Source organism: Protomyctophum parallelum, assembly GCF_964188405.1.
Source record: "Protomyctophum parallelum genome assembly, chromosome: 17".
Classification (NCBI taxonomy): Eukaryota; Metazoa; Chordata; class Actinopteri; order Myctophiformes; family Myctophidae; genus Protomyctophum; species Protomyctophum parallelum.
The window spans coordinates 14,068,877-14,087,879 of NC_139719.1; the positions used below are offsets into that span (position 1 = coordinate 14,068,877).

Consider the following 19,003-nt stretch of genomic DNA (forward strand, 5'->3'; position numbering starts at 1 on the left):
CTTAACTTTCAAATAGCAAAACATATTTATTTAACATGTAAATGTAACATCATTCTGTTTACAGTACACACTATATCTTCTTAACTTACTTAACTAATAGCCTGGGATGAGGGAGAGATACTGTAAAATTGTTACTTATTATTATACACATACTCCTTACTTTAAATTGATCACACACACAACTGTATTATTTTTATTGTTGATACTATAGTGGTAGAGTTTTGGAGTTCCCGGTCAAGTTGATTGGTCCACACCTGGTTGAAAAAGCATCATAAAACTGCACCAACAAACAAGCTACGTTAAAAATGAATTTCTCTTTTCTTACTTACTACCTAGCTTCTAGTGTCATAGTGTCATTAACCTGAGCTAAAAATGGCTAATCTACTGTTTACTTAGTGCACACACTCGTGCGCACATTTATGTGTATGGGGCTGATGAGCAAAACTGCCAGATTTCCAATTTTTTCCTAAAAAAGGGTCAGATAACAGCAATATTTGACGTTCACATCTCAACATCGTATACTGGGCCGTGGTGCTGGTGCCCGATACGCCTTGTAGCCACTTGATGAAAGATACTCCTTGTTGCTGAGAAGGATGAAAAAGTACAATGTTCATCTTTGTGTTGACACATGCTGTATGCCCCCCAAAGTTTCACATGTCCCCACTGAGTTTATGTCGCCACAAAGTTCATGTCACCACAACATAGTCTTTTCACTTTTCATTGTGCCGTGCGCACGTTGACTTTTATAGGCTAACTGAGAACTGAGTTGTTGATGATTCAGCCTTTTTTGATGTAAACATGTGAGCGAGAAATATTCCTATACTTTGTACTTTAGTATTGGCAGTTTTCCTAAATATGTACTTTTGAACTTTAATGTGTTCCCTCTTGCGGGTCTATTTGTGAAATCATTGTGGCTCAAGGCTAATCTGACCTGTCAGATGTCAAATTGGTTATCTGAAACAGTGCACGTACCTTTATAATCAGGCCTGTGGACACTTTTGGACCTGTGGACCTTTTGTTGGTGCAGTTACAGATGATATCATCACAGATTTACAATATGGACACACAGTTTTACTTTTATCTACTTTAGTCTTTTAATGTTTGGAGGCAACCCTAGTGCCTGGACCTGGTTAATTATCCTATATATAAACATTATACACATGAGTGATTGTAGATTGGCTATTTTTCTTTATACTTATTTTAATATATAATTAAGCACGTGTAACAATTCACTTTACCTGGGGAGACCTACTTTTTGAATAAGGGTACCTAGGTTAGTATTTTTATTTCTTAAAACCGTTATAGTAAAGCATCCAATGGGTTAAATGAAAGATCCTGTTATTCTTATTAGTCAATTTGTATATGAGCCATTTATTGTGCTTTTGACACAGACTATATAGATATACTGTATTTATGTAAATGATAGAGGGCCAAATCTTCATAACACAATGCCTTATATTACTAATGGTATGAGGGATAATTAGATATTGTCACACAATTTATTCTGAGTTAGACCTTAGTTTAAATACATTTATACATTTATTTCATAATAATTATCTATAGAGAATCTGATTTATTTTAATCCATCAACTTTAAATTTGTCCAATAGTTAATATCTAAACCCTAACTTTACTATTTTGAGCCGGTAAATACCTTTTTTTTCTCTTAAACCAATTATTTTCCAAAAATACTTGAGTAAAAGTATCCGTGGTGCCGTATTAACCTATAAGTATTTCAAAGTACTATTGATTTTTTTTTAAACAAATAGTCTGAGCTAGCCGTTCTGGCCCTCTCCCACTGGCACTGCACCAGACACTGAGAGAGAGACAGAGAGAGAGAGAGAGTTGCATTTTATTTTTATTTTTAATCCTGAAACCTAAATCCTACATCCTGATTTTTAATTTTTTAACTCCTGACTGTATGCTGACCAATAAAAAGCCAGCTGACTTCTATAGTTCATGCTAAACTACACTGTTCTCTAAATACTCAATCATACTTTTACTCCTACTTTACTTTTGAGTACAGCAGCTTAAATAAACACTACACAATCACACTTTTACTCCTACTTTAGCCTACTCGAGTACAGCAGTTAAGTAAGAATACTCACTCATACTTTAGTTTTAATTATTAAATTAACACTGATACTTTGTTTCTCAATTTTTCTCCGGACACAGTTACTATATTACAGCTGAGCTAATAAATTTACTCCGGACACAGTTATTAAATTACAACTGTAATATTTTATTCCCTGCACCGTGGCTCAACACACCAGCCCGACACTAGTCCAGGAAAAAATGCACAACTCAAATAACCACTACGTTCACCACGGGCATGTGTAATCACAGCCCCAGGTGGCTTGTTTAGAACATAATTACGTTACTGATTCAACGTCACACTAGAGACCGCTTTTACAATTCTTATCTCTGAACTATATTTGACAGTTTTAACATAAAATTTCCCACTCTCTGGGCCAGGCAGAAGAAATCTGGAAACCCAAAACATTCCACCAAACCCAGACGAGCCTAGAAAATATAGTCAAACCCTATATATAGCCACCTACGAGGTTCACCAAACCTACGCCAAACTATCAGACTTAGACAGTCCTCCAGGGTGGCCCAGGCTGGCTATCCACGTAGATGACGGTAATTAACCGTCACACCAGAGTTTAGGGTTACAATTCTTGTTTCTCTGAACTACATGGAGGATAAATATACAAATCCTATTCACATAGCCACATGTGCTGTTACCAACACATATGACGGCAATTTTCCGTCACACCAGAGTTTTAGTGTTCCATTCTTGTCCTCTGAACTACGCGGAGGCTGAATATACCCTCCCACCGCCTGGGTCAGGCAGGGAAAACCTGGAGAGCGTGTGGTTCTCTATGGAAGTGTACTTTTATTAACAGAATAAAGTACTGATGTATTTATATATCCGAAAATCTATGGTGTTGTACTTTAGACTTTAGATAATATATAGTATGACCACTGGACTATGTATGATGTATTTATAATAGCCAAATATGGGTACTCTATACTATATGATATATATATATTACAACCAAATGCTAGACCACCACACGAACCCCAAAATATTCCACCGAACCCATACGATGAGGAAATACAGTCAAATCCTATTCACATACGGGGTACACCAAACGGCGCAACACACATATATGACGGCAATCAATCCGTCACACCAGAGTTTTAGGGTTCCATTCTTGTCCTCTGAACTATAGTGGTGAATGACTTACAGTTTTAAATGATAGTCAGTCCGCTATAGCCACATACGCTGTTACCAACATATATGACGGCAATTTTCCGTCACACCAGAGTTTACTGTTTCTCCATCTTATCCTCTGAACTATAGTGGAGAATGACATACAGTTTTAAATGATAGTCAGTCCGCTATAGTCACATATGCTGTTACCAACACATATGACGGCAATTTTCCGTCACACCAGAGTTACTGTTTCTACATGTAATGACAACAAAGCCAATATTACATTTCTTAAATATACCTTTACTTTTAACTTTTCAATTCTTGGCTCTTTCCAAGTGCTCCAATACTTCTTTATGGTGCAGGACCCTTTAACCCTTTAAGTCAACTTATGGGCTCATCATGAGAGCCTTAGACAGTTTAGCTAGGCTGAATAGATCTCATATACCCACTCACGTTTTTTATTTTTGGGCTGCCTTCAGCCGATTTTATTAACATGAGCACCCACACTCCCTTAGTGTAGGATATTTTTAAACCATATACTAGATAACCTGTAAAACCATGTTTCTAGTATAATCACCATCCCCCCGTATGGCTTTGACCTTTTTACCCTTTTTTCGACACTCCCTGGTGTTTTTTGTTACTCTTTGTTACTCTTTGTGTTATTCTACAGGAAATTAACCTGGCTAATGACTACTTTTGATTTAACCAGAATATTAGTCATCCATATTTGTTCTTTTAGAATTGAAACTGTAATCTTTTGGTAAACCGGAGTTGATTTATTGCAACTCAGATAGAATTTAGTATATATCCAATTGCAGACTTTTTGTATGCATGGTACTTATTTTAGCCATCTATGCTTTTGGAAAAACGGTAGTGTGTTTTCTCTCAGATTCACTCAGATTAATTTAGCAAAAAATCCAATTATGATAAGCAGATAGAAAAATAGCATATCTGCTTACCTTATGTATGCCCGGGGCCCCAGGCTCTGAGTTAGTCTGCAGGAAAAAAGACCACCGTCGACCTGGCGGAGTTTCCCAGACGTCCACTCCACCCTCTTTGGTCTGTTGCTGCCTTCCAGAGGTTTTGGTCCAAATCACGCCACAATCACGTCAGCAAGGTCACCAACTAGGGAAGATTTTAACCTCTGGCCATTCACCTTCAACCTCCAAGGAGGTAGACAGAAAACCAGAGATTAATACGCGTTCATTTTCATGACCATGACAAAATTCGTACCAAAAACACCTCTGGAATGAAATACACACAACCAATGAGTTATAATAAATATCTATAAGTTTTAATAATCAAAGCCCTATTAACTAATGTACAATTATGTTTGGTCCTATAGCTACAACAGTATAATTTGAGCCTAATACAATCATAATGAATCAAATATGGATGTATACAATCAATGATACCGTTTACCGACAGAAGTCTCCCGATTAGACACCCGAAGACTTCTGGACCCTCTTATTACGGCATGGTGAGAGAGAGAGAGAGTGACCATTTCATGGGCCGACAGAGATATATATTATTTACAAGTTTGTCAATATAGCCAATCAGAGTTCATTTCTTCAGGGGCGCGCTTGGCCATCCCCCCATTTGGAGTGTCGTGTTGGTCCGGACTCTGCCCCCTTAGATGTGGTGTGTTCAATTAAAAGTGCCAGTCATTATATTTTACCGTATGTGTGTATTTTAATAAGACTAGTGTGTGTGTGTGTGTGTGTATGTGTACCCTGCACCCACATGTGTGCCTCCCCTGCCATTTATTTGTATAGTCCAGAGGTCAGTTTAACCTGCTTAGGGGGACGAGAGAGAGAGAGACAGAGAGAGAGACAGACAGACAGACAGACAGACAGACAGACAGACAGACAGACAGACAGACAGACAGACAGACAGACAGACAGACAGACAGACAGACAGACAGAGAGGGGGGGAGAGAGAGAGAGGGGGAGAGAGAGAGAGAGAGAGGGGGAGAGACAGACAGACAGACAGACAGACAGACAGACAGACAGACAGACAGACAGAGAGAAAGAAGGGGGGGGAGAGAGAGAGGGGGGGAGAGAGAGAGAGAGAGAGGGGGAGAGAGAGAGAGAGAGGGGGAGAGAGAGAGAGAGAGAGAGAGGGGGGGGAGAGAGAGAGAGAGTGCATGCACGCGTGGGAGAAAGATGCCTCTGTGTACGTTATTTTCTCTACTTTAATAAATATTTACTGATTCCATGATTTGATTTTAGCTTTAGTGAGGCCTGTTAATATTAAATGAAACATAAACATTTTAATAATCTCATAATTTTCCTCCAGTATGAAGCTTTTTGTTATCTCTCTCTATCCAGAGAGAGGGGGGGGGGGTAAATCTCAACCGCTGTGCACAGTGGTATAACTACAGATACTTTCTCTTTGATCTGGCTTAACTGTACAGGTGTGGCACTGTAAACACATCTATTCTTTCAATCGGTAGGAATGATGGTGCACAATCCGTCAATGCTGATGAGTAGCAGCCTGTACGTGACTTAACTTTGACAATCAGAATCTTTTTTTCACAATGCCAGGACGCAACTCTGCAGTTGGGTCCAAAATCGGTACCTCAAAGCTGGAGTTGCTAGAACACCACCTACTGTAGCAAAACTGCATGCAGACCTGTCAGCCCTACTCTTAACAGAAAAAGTCACTCCAAGACATCTAACTCTAGTGAAAATCTTTACCAAACTAAATACATAGATTAAACTGGTACATTTGATTGTACATTGATAACAACAGTTCTCTGTCACAATCTGTCAGCACATCATTTTGGAATGGAGATATAGTGGTTCAACCATGTTAGTATCTGGCATGACTTATAGAGAGAAGACTTCCGCACACCCGGCAGGCAATTTGGAGCAGGTGCGATGATGACAAAGAGTATACAATGTGGAAGAAGGGACATCCGCACACTGCCACTTGCTAGTTCAGAGCAATTTTATTAATTGAGCAACGTTTCGGTCTTGCGACCTTCCTCAGGCTTCTATCTGGCATGACAACATGGATAGACAGGTTCATAATCAAATAGACAGTCTTTTAAATGTAAGTGCAGGTGCATGTTGGGTGTACAGCTGTTTCGTCCATACAAAACAACGAATTTAGAGAGAAATGTCTCCAGGTAGCCATCAGCTGTTCCTACTTTGTCATGTGAGATAACTCTAGAACACATAATAATACAAATATGTACAAAGTAAGACCACATATTATACTTCAATCAAGCCCTTGTGAATAGATGGTTGTCCGTTTTTTCCATTGATCAGCAGTAAATCCACTAAACCCAGATGCTATTTTGCCAGGAATCCTGCCGACATCATGAGCTACTTTGTGAGCTTGTGGATCTGCTACTGTTGTATAGTGATAAGTGAGTTTAACATCGTTCAACGTTGTTTAATGCAATCAGACAGGGCTTTTCTGTTTGGATGTGTGGGCTGTCAAGGCCAGAAAGTCGGTTTTTGGCGTTCCCGGCCCGCATAACATCCGGGTATACCCTCTAGATATCTGTTTTTGATTATCCCCAGAAATCACGAAGGCTAATAATTTGACCTTTGGGATACACAAATAGGTCTACTGTAAGTCAGTGTGTCCAACAATCTAGTTACTTTACGGGCACTATTAACACATCATTATTCAATGGTAAACGAGCTAAACTGTATGTACAGTATGAATAGATGCCTGCCAATTAAGTTTATATAAGACACACTATATTCACAGTTCGGTGTGTAATTGGTCCCGGACGGAGTGAACCGGCATACAAATTAACTTGTAAAGTCGTCCATTGTGAAGGGATTGTATTTTTGTCTTGTTGAGTGCAGGTTTCTTAGCAACATGGGGAAAACACTGCATTTAGGCACAGGCTGCTTAAAGCATCCAGGAGACTGTTGATCTGAGGTACAGTGGCTACGCTTTTTTATTTTAATTGTTTTCTTTATTCTAGCTTTGCTTTTCCCCTGTCAATCCTGTTCATCAACTTTTATAAATATTCGTATTTCGCATACTGAAAAAGACGTTGTGCCGTATCTAGATCTAACTTCTCTTTACCCGAGGTCTTTCTTTTTCTTGTTTATTCTGCAGTAGGATACAACAACTTCTAGATTTGGAAGATCCTGATATACCACATGCCATTATATTATATCATTTAAAAAAGGGTTATAGTTGTCCCCAAACGGATATTTGTCTGTTATTTGTCTTGTGTGAAGTTAGGACCACCTCACTTCTTTAAATAAACATCGTACTCTGAACAAACAATTAAAAGTCCATAGACTAGAAAATATTACATGAGGTTCCCATTGTGAGCTTGTACATCGGCTTGTAGAAGTGTTTGTAATGTATGTTTTGTAATAATAATCAAAGTAACTAGTAACTAAAGTTTTCAAATAAATGCAGTGGGCGAAAAGTACAATATTTGCCTCTGAGATGTAGTGGAATAGAAGTAAAGTATTGGAAATTGGAAATACTCAAGTAAAGTACAAATACCTCAAAATTGTACTTACCTACAGGTAAGTACAATTTACCTACCTATTACCTACCTATTTGTTCAAGGGTAAAGGGAACAAAACTCTATATTTTTTCATGCCCTAGCTCTAGCTGACATGTGGACGGTACATGGCCCAGATTCTCAAAGGACCACCGGGGGGGACTGGAAGGGCAGTCTGGGTCATCATGGCAATCAAGTGCCATTCAGCAGCGAAATGACCAGCGTGATGATGACCAGGAGCAGTGGCCGTTTCGGTTCCCTCAGCCACCACTCCTTCTTCTCTCGGCACAACCCTCATCCGCACAGAGTCAGACATTTCCAAGGTAAGCTGACCTACTGGCCATGCTTTATATTTATATATATATATATATATATATATATATATATATATATATATAAACCTTCCAAGGAAGGGACTGCACACTCCAGGGAACAGAGACGGACAACTTACTGCTTCAACTTATGTCTGTTAACTAGACTTGCACCTCCCACGGGTCTTTTTGGATGTGCAGGAGTCCCTTTTTTCCCGCATATATATAATTCTTATCCCACGATTTTGCAATTTTTTTTTTTGCATGCTCTTCCCGCGACACGGGAAGATGGCCTAGGGTACCCTCACAAAAAACACGAGTCAAAAGGCTCAGTCAAAATACACCACTTTTAATGACATCATAACTCTAACCCCTCCCCCATTATCATACAACAACAGCTGTGGGCGAGGCTTCAGTTCAGGTGGGTGGACAATTAGCAGAAGTTGCCATACCTGCTGTTACCTATCCCGGTCGCATCATTGAATTCACATTAAAACGTTGATGGTTTACCAGGCTTAGCAGTATAGATTTGAACTGGAAAACATAAAGTTCCACATGCGTTTTCACCTGGCTCTTCTGCATGTGTCGGGTGAAACGAGGTGGCTGGTGAGTCGTGGGTTACAGCTACACGAGTACACCCTTCTGAAGACCAAACAGTAGGGGCTTAGCAGGGGAAAAAACCTTACATAAGAGAGTTGTTGAAATGTCACAAAGTATTGTCTGCTAAATGGGAATGGCCTGAAATGACCTCTCTCATTCTTCAGACAATCATTTCTTATGTCTATGTTCAGAATGATTGAAGCCATCTGCAGGGAACCCATTCAGTTAAAACGTCTTGAGGGATTAAGCCTGCTGAGATGTTTTTTTTTCTTCTGCTCCTTGACTCATGATTGCAAAGATCTCTTTTTGAAAGTAGCCAGAACCGTTATGTGACGACATTGCTTTAATCTACATGTACAGTATAGGCTCACTATTGATGGTGATTTAGCAACATTAGTGTATAGGAGTGTAGAGTATAGGAGAGCCTAATCAAAGAGTGAACACCTCGCATGGCCTTAAGACCACAGTAAAAGCCTCTCTGTTAGATTGATTGCAACCACTGATTGGGATTGTAGTGAATGTTTGACCTTTCAAACTACAATTCCAATCATTCTATGAACGGAAAAATATCCTCAGTATTGTGCAACACATAGTCTCTATGCTGTTAACCCATTTAGACATGAGTCAGATTCTACTTAATGTCTTCTAAATCCTATCCTTTTCCGAAAAGCTTCTGTTGCTATATCAGTGGTTCTCAAACGTTTTAATGTCAAGGATCCCCAAAATATATATGTAGTTGGCCACAGACCCCCATCTATTTTTTTGTTTGTTCCAGGGACCCCCAGAAGCAAAGATCTGCGTTAAAATGTTTGCTTAATTTGTTTTATATACGTATATATATATTTAAAGATTTGCACAAATTTCAAAAATAGCAGCACGGCACGAAATGATGCGCTGTGAGCTTGGATATCTGCTATTTTTTAAGTAAAAAGTAAGTGAGAGTGCACATTTTAAGAAAACAGGGCTACCAAAGTGCTGCACAAAATCATAAAACAAATACACAATACTAAGCTAAGGACATGGAACTATTGAACGCAACATAACTGTACAAATTGCAAACAAAAATAGTCAAAAAGTAAGGGATAATAAAAGAACAAAAACAAAACACAGCCATCAACAGCCAGTGATTCCTAACAATGCAAGACCCAAACAGAGACCACAGGACCTTCATGCTGGATTAGAAGCTAAAGTACAATAGTGGGTCATAAGGTTGGGATTTTAAAGTGCATGAGAGGGAGGTTGGGATTTTAAAGTGCATGAGAGGGAGGTTGGGATTTTAAAGTGCATGAGAGGGAGGTTGGGATTTTAAAGTGCATGAGAGAGAGGTTGGGATTTTAAAGTGCATGAGAGGGAGGTTGGGATTTTAAAGTGCATGAGGGGGAGGTTGGGATTTTAAAGTGCATGAGAGAGAGGTTGGGATTTTAAAGTGCATGAGAGGGAGGTTGGGATTTTAAAGTGCATGAGAGGGAGGTTGGGATTTTAAAGTGCATGAGAGAGAGGTTGGGATTTTAAAGTGCATGAGGGGGAGGTTGGGATTTTAAAGTGCATGAGAGAGAGGTTGGGATTTTAAAGTGCATGAGAGGGAGGTTGGGATTTTAAAGTGCATGAGAGGGAGGTTGGGATTTTAAAGTGCATGAGAGAGAGGTTGGGATTTTAAAGTGCATGAGGGGGAGGTTGGGATTTTAAAGTGCATGAGAGGGAGGTTGGGATTTTAAAGTGCATGAGAGGGAGGTTGGGATTTTAAAGTGCATGAGAGGGAGGTTGGGATTGTAAAGTGCATGAGAGGGAGGTTGGGATTTTAAAGTGCATGAGGGGGAGGTGGGTTGGTACTTTGTTCCACATTGGCCTCTCGTTTTTGGGAAGACCAGTTTCAGCTGATCAGTTATGACCTCAATATGACCTGCAGCGTACACATGGAGGAGGTAATGAGACGGCAAACCATTTATCGATTTGAAAAACTAAACACATAATCTTAAAATCAATTCTGGAGAGTGGGCAGAAGCGGTGTGATCATGTGTCTGATCATGGCTTGCATGTTTGCCTGTTAAAGAGATATAATATTTTCACAAGGTCAACCAAAATGTAATGCCCTCAACTTCTAATTGCTAACTGCTCGTCAGGATTGTCAGCGCTGCGAGCTTGTACATTTGCTAATTTAGATTATTATTATTTTTTTAATCTTGAGTGTGAGAACTTATTTGGATCTTGAGTGTGAGAAAACTTATTTGAAAGATCAGTAATCAGCCTCATATGAGGTCTTAATTGGTTTAACAGAAACTGTTCCATGTGTGTTTGTCGGTGGTGGGAAAAGTACTCCATTTGGACGCAAATCCACCTGCAAATTGGATCTGTGCGACTGTCCATATATAGGTGCATGTCAAACTGGGGGTCCTTGATACTTGGGGCTAATAAGTGTAAATGTTGCGGTCCTTGCTCTTGCCATGAAAACGTTTCCCTACCATGCATTTGGAAGAATACTTTAATGTTATACTGCTGTTTTTATTCATAAAAAAACCACACACACACAAATATATTATACAAGTTGAAATATATCAGAACGGGTAAGGACTAGTTAACTTAATTAAGTAATACATAAGTTTAACAATAATGTAGTACGGGTCCGTTCGGTTTCATTTTACGCTCTCAAGAGTTAAAGATCTAATAAGGGTCCATTAAGGTTACAAACTCCATTTAGCTGGGGACCACGTGGATCGCCCTCAAGGACCACTGGTGGTCCCCGGACCACTGCCTTTACACCACTGGTGTTTGTGTTTTGCGTTGCAGGTCTCAACGGCAGTCCGGTGTGCATGGTGAAGGATGACTGGTGTGTCACCACGGCTCTGTGTCCTCATCCTCTCATTAAGAGCCAAGTATTCAGTACTACAGCCTCTGCCGTCGGCGCTGCACCGCCCGCTCTAACACTGGCAAGCAAGAGTAACAACAGAGCAGGTATACGTTACGTACAGCAGAGGTTCTCCAACTCTTTTGGCTCAGGTCACCCCTGTAAATATCGCATGGTACATACAGTAGTGTTAAGGCTCATACATAGTCTGGATTTTCGGTGGTCACCTCACCACCGAAAATCCAGACTATGAATAGGCCTTAACACTATGGTACTTTCAAAGATGGTTTTGTGGAGTCGCTTTCCCTAGTGGACGCACTCTGAGCACTCTGATTTGTCAATCACAGTGTCAATTATCTAATGTAATCCCTGGCGCTACACTCCCTCTGCCAACCTGGGGGGGCAGCGGACTGACCTCATGCTTCCTTCTATGCATGAGGAGTCCAAGCTGCTTCTTTTCACCTGACAGGGATGAATTTCCCCGGCTGGACGTAGCGCGTGGAAGGAACACGTTATTCCGACCAGTTCCTTTCCCCTCCATCAGGCGCCCCAGGGGGAGGTAGTTTAGAGACCAGGATTACTGCATGTTTTTGTGAGGGTAGACACGGTGAGAACATGCAAACACGGTGAGAACATGCAAACTCCACACAGAAAGGCCCTTTCGCCAACCCCGCCTCGGGTATGGGCACTGATGACACGGGAGGGAACACGCTGAGCACCTTACATTTATGTCATAATATATTACGGTACAATTACAATCTATTCAAACTGGCACCTACTTTGAGAAACCCGAGGTACACTATACGTACAGTACAAGCAAATTGGCTGCCGATCCCCATCTGAAAAGGGTTTGTGCCAGGGAACCCCAGAAGAGAAGATTTGTGTAAAACACACACATCCACACTCCACTCTGGCCGTCATAATACACATCTTCTATTCGGAAATAGCCAATCTACAAGCGTAGTAGCAATACAATGTGTTTTAAACATAAATTATTCCATCCATACTTAACTTCTCAGAAGTGGCAAATATCTTTATGAAAAGCTTATTTTTCCAATGTATTCGAGCTGAAATGGCAACCTCACTAAAATAACTATTGTAGCTGCAAAATCATTTAATTTATTTTTCACATTATTCTTTTTTTAGTACTTCTCTCAGAAGCCTGGAAGGACGAGCTGAAAGAACTAGCTGCAAAAGTCAGCCTGTCTTCTCAAGCGAAGGAGGACAGAAAATGTGTAAGTGAAGTCAAGATTCTCTAGGCACCCTTTTCTATTCTTTATTTAGATATATTTAGACAAAAACTAAGTTTGGAGGGAAGCTGACATAAATCGTACCGGAATGAACATAATGACACAACATAACTCTCCTACGAGAATTGAACCTGTGTCCTGTGATTACAGTGGTTGACACACAGCTCCATTTAAAAAAATCTTCACTTATTTATCCGTTTTCCAAAAACTGCACAAAATAATGTGCGTTTAGCAAAAGATCCACATATGTGTTGCCTGGGCCTTTATAGTCTTAATACCGGTAGTCTCAATATGTTGAGAGTACTTTCATATTTTTCCATCACACAGTAGAATTGAAGTTCTGTTTTCAACAAATAATTATTCTTTCATTTCCCACAAACTCACTTTGTGCACTGAGTGAGCATGCACTGTTACTATAGGCCATATACGGTAATATGAGTTGTGAAGTGTGTACATCTCTGTGCGTGCTGTTGCCCAGGAGGAGCAGCCAGAGGAAGGACTTGGTGGTCAGAGAAAGACCCAGTACTCTACTCAGACTGGACGGATCCTCCCTCCGTCTACCAAGGCTTACCAGAGACGCTCTCATTCTCAGCGCCTGGGTTACCCACAGCCCCTCTACGACCAAGAACTCATGGTAAAATATACTCAATGGCTCTTTACCACAACTTAAAGTTGCTATAAGCAATAATATGTCAAAATTGTAATGAACTTTTTTTTTTTTTGGTATTCAGACAGCCAACAATGGGTAAAACGCTTCCCAAAATGTTTTGTCTCTGTGACACATCTAGTGGCCGCAATTTGATTTTCCTAGAAGCTTTGTCATTGGTCAATTTGCCTGTCTATTTCCTGATTGGTTAGTCATTTCCACCGGGTTTTTTTAGGGATGTGCCGAAAGGGAAATTATTGGCCGAAACCAAATACCGAATATAGGAAACAGTGGGCCGAAAACCGAATACCGAATATCCGAACATGATTAATATTATATATCACTATTATGGGTCCATAAGACATTTATTCAGCTCTTTTGAATACATTAATTGCATACACTATTCGGTGATATATTTTCTGCCTATTCGGGCCGAAACGAATAGGCTGAAAATGCATTTTTAGCCATTTTCTGCCGAATATTTTCTGGCCGAATATTCAGTGCATCACTAGTTTTTTTCAACCAATGACAAAGCTGCTATACTAGGAACATCTTTGAATGCAGATTGTGGATCCTAGATTTGTCACAGAGACTACATTTATTTGGGAGAGTTTTACTCATTGCTGGCTGTCTGAATACCAAAAAATTTTTAAAGTCATAATTTTTTTGACATATTATTGCTTATAGCAGCTAAGTGAACCTTGATGTGCCATCTAACGTATTGTAAAAGTTCTGGATTTATTTCCATATACGCTATGGCTACGCTTCAAATAGAGGGGGTTCTTGGAACCCAGAATTCAGACCTTTTACTTTCTAACAGTTTCAAAAATAGGGCAACAAAATAGCTGATCTACAAGGTCATGAGAGATTGTAGATCAGCAATTTTTTCACTTGTTTCATATACATCCCTGTTTCTGGTTGTAATGTAAACATAAACGACAACAAAACAAATGGGAAAAGTGTCAGGTTATGGAAGGTGTCAAAAATATCTATTAGATTCCCTTTCCTCTTCAGTCCTTTTTGAAAGATAGACAAGTCTATAATGTTTCCATGTTAATTCAGGGTTGAAACATTCCCAGGTGAAGTCAAGTACGTCTCTTGCAAATTATTCAAAATGCATTTTTCGGCCTGGGCTGTGGCTCAGCGGTCCAGGCACGGTAATCCAGTCTGGCAGTGTGTCGACTCCCAATCCCGACGGCCTTTACTGCATGTCACCCCCCATCTCTCTCCACTTTTCCTGTCAGCCTACTGTCTATCCCTCTATAAAAAATATAAAATAAAGGCGAAAGCCACAGAAAAACATAAAAAATAAATAAATGCTTTTCTCGAAATACATTTACCACATGGTGGAATATCAAATAGAGATCTCCAACGACTAGATGATTGAGTTAATTAAAGTAATGCAAGGCACTTTTGAACAAAGTAATGGATGTCTTTTTAATACATGGAGGTCCCTGAATACATCAATAGAAGCAGTCACCATGGCCAGCAGATTCTTTTGAAGCGGAGGAACAGCTCGAAAGATGGATAGAGCACTTCAAAGAGGTTTTGAACAGGCCACCACCACCAGCAGAACAGCCAGATATCCCTAAGGCCAGGATACCACTACAAATCAATTGTCACATACCAACAAAAACTGAAATAAAAGCTGCAATCAAGTAACAGAAAACCGGCAAGGCTGCTGGCCCTGACAATGTTCCACCTGAAGCCCTTAAAGTGGACATAAACACATCCACTGACATGCTCCACAGCCTCTTTAGGATAATTTGGGATGAGGAAAATACACCCACAGAATGGACGGAGGGTAACATAGTGAAACTGCCAAAGAAGGGTGACCTAAGGAAATGTAACAACTACAGAGGGATCACCTTACCCGTGCCCAGTAAGATCTTCAATCGGATCATCCTTAACCGTCTCCAGGAAGCTGTGGACAAGAGGCTCCGGGACCAGCAAGTAGGTTTCAGGAAAGATCGCTCATGCACAGACCAAATAGCAACACTACGCATCACCATCGTTCAAAGAACATCTCCATCAACACCAAAATGCGCATCTTCAACTCCAGTGTGAAACAGGTGCTGCTGTATGGAGCCGAGACAACAACACTTACAACACACAGGCTGCAGACATTTACAAACACATGCCTTAGGAGAATCGGCATGTAACGATATATCGTATATCGATATATATCGATATTATATTCCGACGATGTGTATTGATTTATTAAAAATGTATATTGATAAAAAAATTATAATAATAACTTTTATTTTTTTAGGGGGCTAGTGTGTGATATGAAATGTGAGCTAATCATATTCCATCATATTCATGTGCTTTTGGAGAGAAATGAGACAGACTCCATTCAGTAGTAGAGGCCTGCAGAGGGGAGCTGTATGTGTCTGTGACACAGGTGATGGTCGTTATTGATGCTCATTAATACATCAAGGAAGGCAATTATGTTTCTGCACTGTCAAATAGGTCTACATCTATCCTAAGATGCCATCAAAGAAAAGAAGAAATGTTAACTAGGTTTAAACATGAAAGCATGTTTACAGTTGTTGCACAGAAATTAAGTAATTTTACATGAAAAGTAATGCTACTTTTGCAATGTAGTTAAATAAAAATTGTGAAAAAAGCTTGGGGGGAAGATAAATCATTTGTCTGGAAAATAATTGTGTTGAAAATATCGTGGAAAATCGTATCGTGAACCTCATATCGTGATACATATCGTATCGTATCGTGAGTTGAGTGTATCGTTACATGCCTAAGCAATGTGGACCTGTGGAAAAGAACAAGCCAGGATCCCATTGACTTACAGATCCGAAAGAAAGTTGGAGTTGGATTGGCCACACCCTCAGAAAACCTGCGATAAACATCACCAGACAAGCCCTGAAATGCAACCCCCAAGGTAAAAGGAAACGAGGTCGCCCCAGGAACAGCTGGAGAAGAAGTATCGAGGCAGAAATGGCAGAGTGGGCTCAACTGGAGAGATCTCGAAAGAACGGCTAAAAGCAGAGTGAAATGGAGGACATTTGTCAACGGCCTACAGTATATGCACCCTAGAGGAGCAAAGGGCTTAAGTCAAGTATGTCGAAGCGGATAATTATGCAATATCTGAAATTGGAGAGCAATTCTCTTCAAGGATCCATAATGACATTGCATATAATTATCTGGCAGCCTTTCCTTACATTTGTGGAAAATATGGAAGCCGGTAATGTAATCCCATGGCTTAGTGAGGGTGTAACGATATATTGTATTAGCGATACGATATGCAGCAGCATCACAATACATGATGATACGATACATGGATGAAATTGGTTCATTCATGGTGGCACAATACAATTAAATGAATTAAAATCGATACAGTAACTATTTAGCAAATCAATTATATCTGTGTGAAAAATAATGCGGATGGTGCAGGTTTTTTAAGGGAAACATTTAAAGTATACATGGGTCCCTGGCATACCCGCTTCAAATGGGGGTCCACTGGCTGATAAGTGTCATTTTGGGGGTCCTTGACATGAAAATGTTACTTCATCACGGTTCACATTATGGTTCCACTCCTTTCCTCTCCCGTCAGGTCCTAGAGCTGCTGTGTCAGATCCTGCAGACAGACTCTTTGTCTTTGGTCCAGCGGTGGCTTCTACTTTCAGGTCCAAGAGGTAAAATAAATACTACACCCACCCCCCAAACAAATACATCAACCAAAGCATGTTTCAAAAACAAATGCAGTATACAGTACAACATGAAAATATTCTATATTTTACTAGTTTGGAAATGCCACTACAAGTCACGGTCACTCTCACATGTCTACACCATGCTACATGCCATGCTATATGTCATGCCCCATGCTATATGCCATGCTGTTATATGCCATGCCCCATGCTACATGCCATGACACATGCCATGCTACAATACATGCCATGCCATATAGACATGCTACATGACAGACTGAATTATAGAAACCTTCACAAGATGAATTCTCCTCACGATGTCGTCCGTAGAGAAAGAACTGGTGATGGGGATGATTCGACAGGCCTTGGAGGACATCAAGGCCTCTGGCGGCCACGATGAGGAGCGGGACTTCCACCATCTGCAGGTTCTTCAAGATCCATGCACATCATCTCTGCACGCACAGGGACCGCCAGGGAGGAAACCACAGAGCACAAGGTTAGAGTGGACCAGCGGCACGGTTGTGATTTTTGACAGACGATTTTGATTTAGTTTAATAGTCACCGTTTTTTTAATGTAATTCCGTTTAGTTTTAGTCTAAATATCATAAGATTAGAGGTGACTAAAATGTATTTTGGCCGACAGTGATGGCGTTGAAAACTTGAAATGCCTGACAGCTGTGTGCTGAAAAATAGCACCACTACAAGCTCTGCGCTCTGACTCATTGTGAGCTTGTAGATCACAATCATGACACCTGCACACAACCAAACATAAAATGACTTCTCTTTTAGTTCTACTGAATCTCTTACTTCTCCACTAGTCCCTCCCTAACATTGGTCTACCAGTAGTTTTTTTTTTTTGGTAAACTTTATTTTTACATTTCTTCGTTATTAAATTTTTACATTAGTCATTTTTACATTACACATGTATGTAAGAAAAGACACAAAACACACAAACATATACGACCCCCCCCTCCCCCTCCCCCCTAGGCTAAAACAAAAAAACAAAGTGGTGGGACAAAGCAGCGGACAATCATAGATAAAAAAGGGGTCAAGACAGGGACATAGTCGGGCACAGTCGGACACAGTACGGATTACAGTTCACTGAAATGAAAAGTCTTCAACAAACTCCACAAAGGCACTCCAAGCTAGGACAAAGTTTTTTTGGGCTCTGTCTACGTTTTTCCAGAGGCAGGAATGATAGAACTTCTTTCAGCCATTGTTGAAAGGAAGGTGCCTTATCGGACTTCCAATTAAGGAGGATTAGTCTACGGGCTAATAGGGATGCAAATGCCAAAGCATTTGCTTGTGGAGATGTGAGTGTACAGTTTGGGGGAATTATGCCAAAAATGGCGGTGTGAAAAGAAGGGGTCACCACTGTTCCACACATATGAGAGAATACGTCAAATATTCACTTCCAGTCGGTAGTGAGGGAAGGACACGCCCAAAACATGTGGCCTAACGAGGCTGGGGTCTGGCCACATCTTGGGCATCCGCAGGGTCCGGCATGTTAAAGAGCCTGGCCAGCTTATCCCCTGAATAGTGGAGTCGATGTACGTACATGTAGTATCTTAAATTGAATTAAACCATGGCGTATGCACATTGAAGAGGTGTGAATACGTAGTAGACTGTCCTCCCACATCTCCTCAGGGAGCTCCACACCCAGATCTCTCTCCCAGGCAGCTTTTGTCTTATCCCAGGTTACTGGTTTTAGGTCCCGTATCAAATCGTAAATCACAGACAAACGTTTTTTTCGCAGCGGGGCTAAATTCCAATATAATGTCCAATTGATTTTTGGGTGGTAAGTAGGGGTATGAAGGAAGCTTTTTCTGAGTAAAACTGCGAATTTGAAGAAACCTAAAGAAATGAGATCTGGGTATATTATGATCTGCAGTAAGTGTCTACCAGTAGTTTTTATTTGTTGATGAAATTGTCAGTATATTTAGCCATAGTTTTAGTCTTAAGGCCTATTCATACT

General features: G+C 40.3%; 1 protein-coding gene across 1 annotated transcript; it reads left to right on the top strand.

Annotated features, from left to right (window-relative positions):
• Positions 1–7,925: 7,925 nt before the first annotated feature.
• On the top strand, positions 7,926–18,739 carry tbata (thymus, brain and testes associated; the record flags this gene model as incomplete). Its single annotated transcript, XM_083787470.1, has 7 exons — positions 7,926–8,034; positions 11,407–11,571; positions 12,611–12,696; positions 13,193–13,348; positions 16,935–17,016; positions 17,359–17,524; positions 18,676–18,739. The coding sequence occupies 7 exons, from the start codon at positions 7,926–7,928 to the stop codon at positions 18,737–18,739; spliced, it is 828 nt and encodes a 275-aa protein (XP_083643596.1).
• Positions 18,740–19,003: the final 264 nt, after the last annotated feature.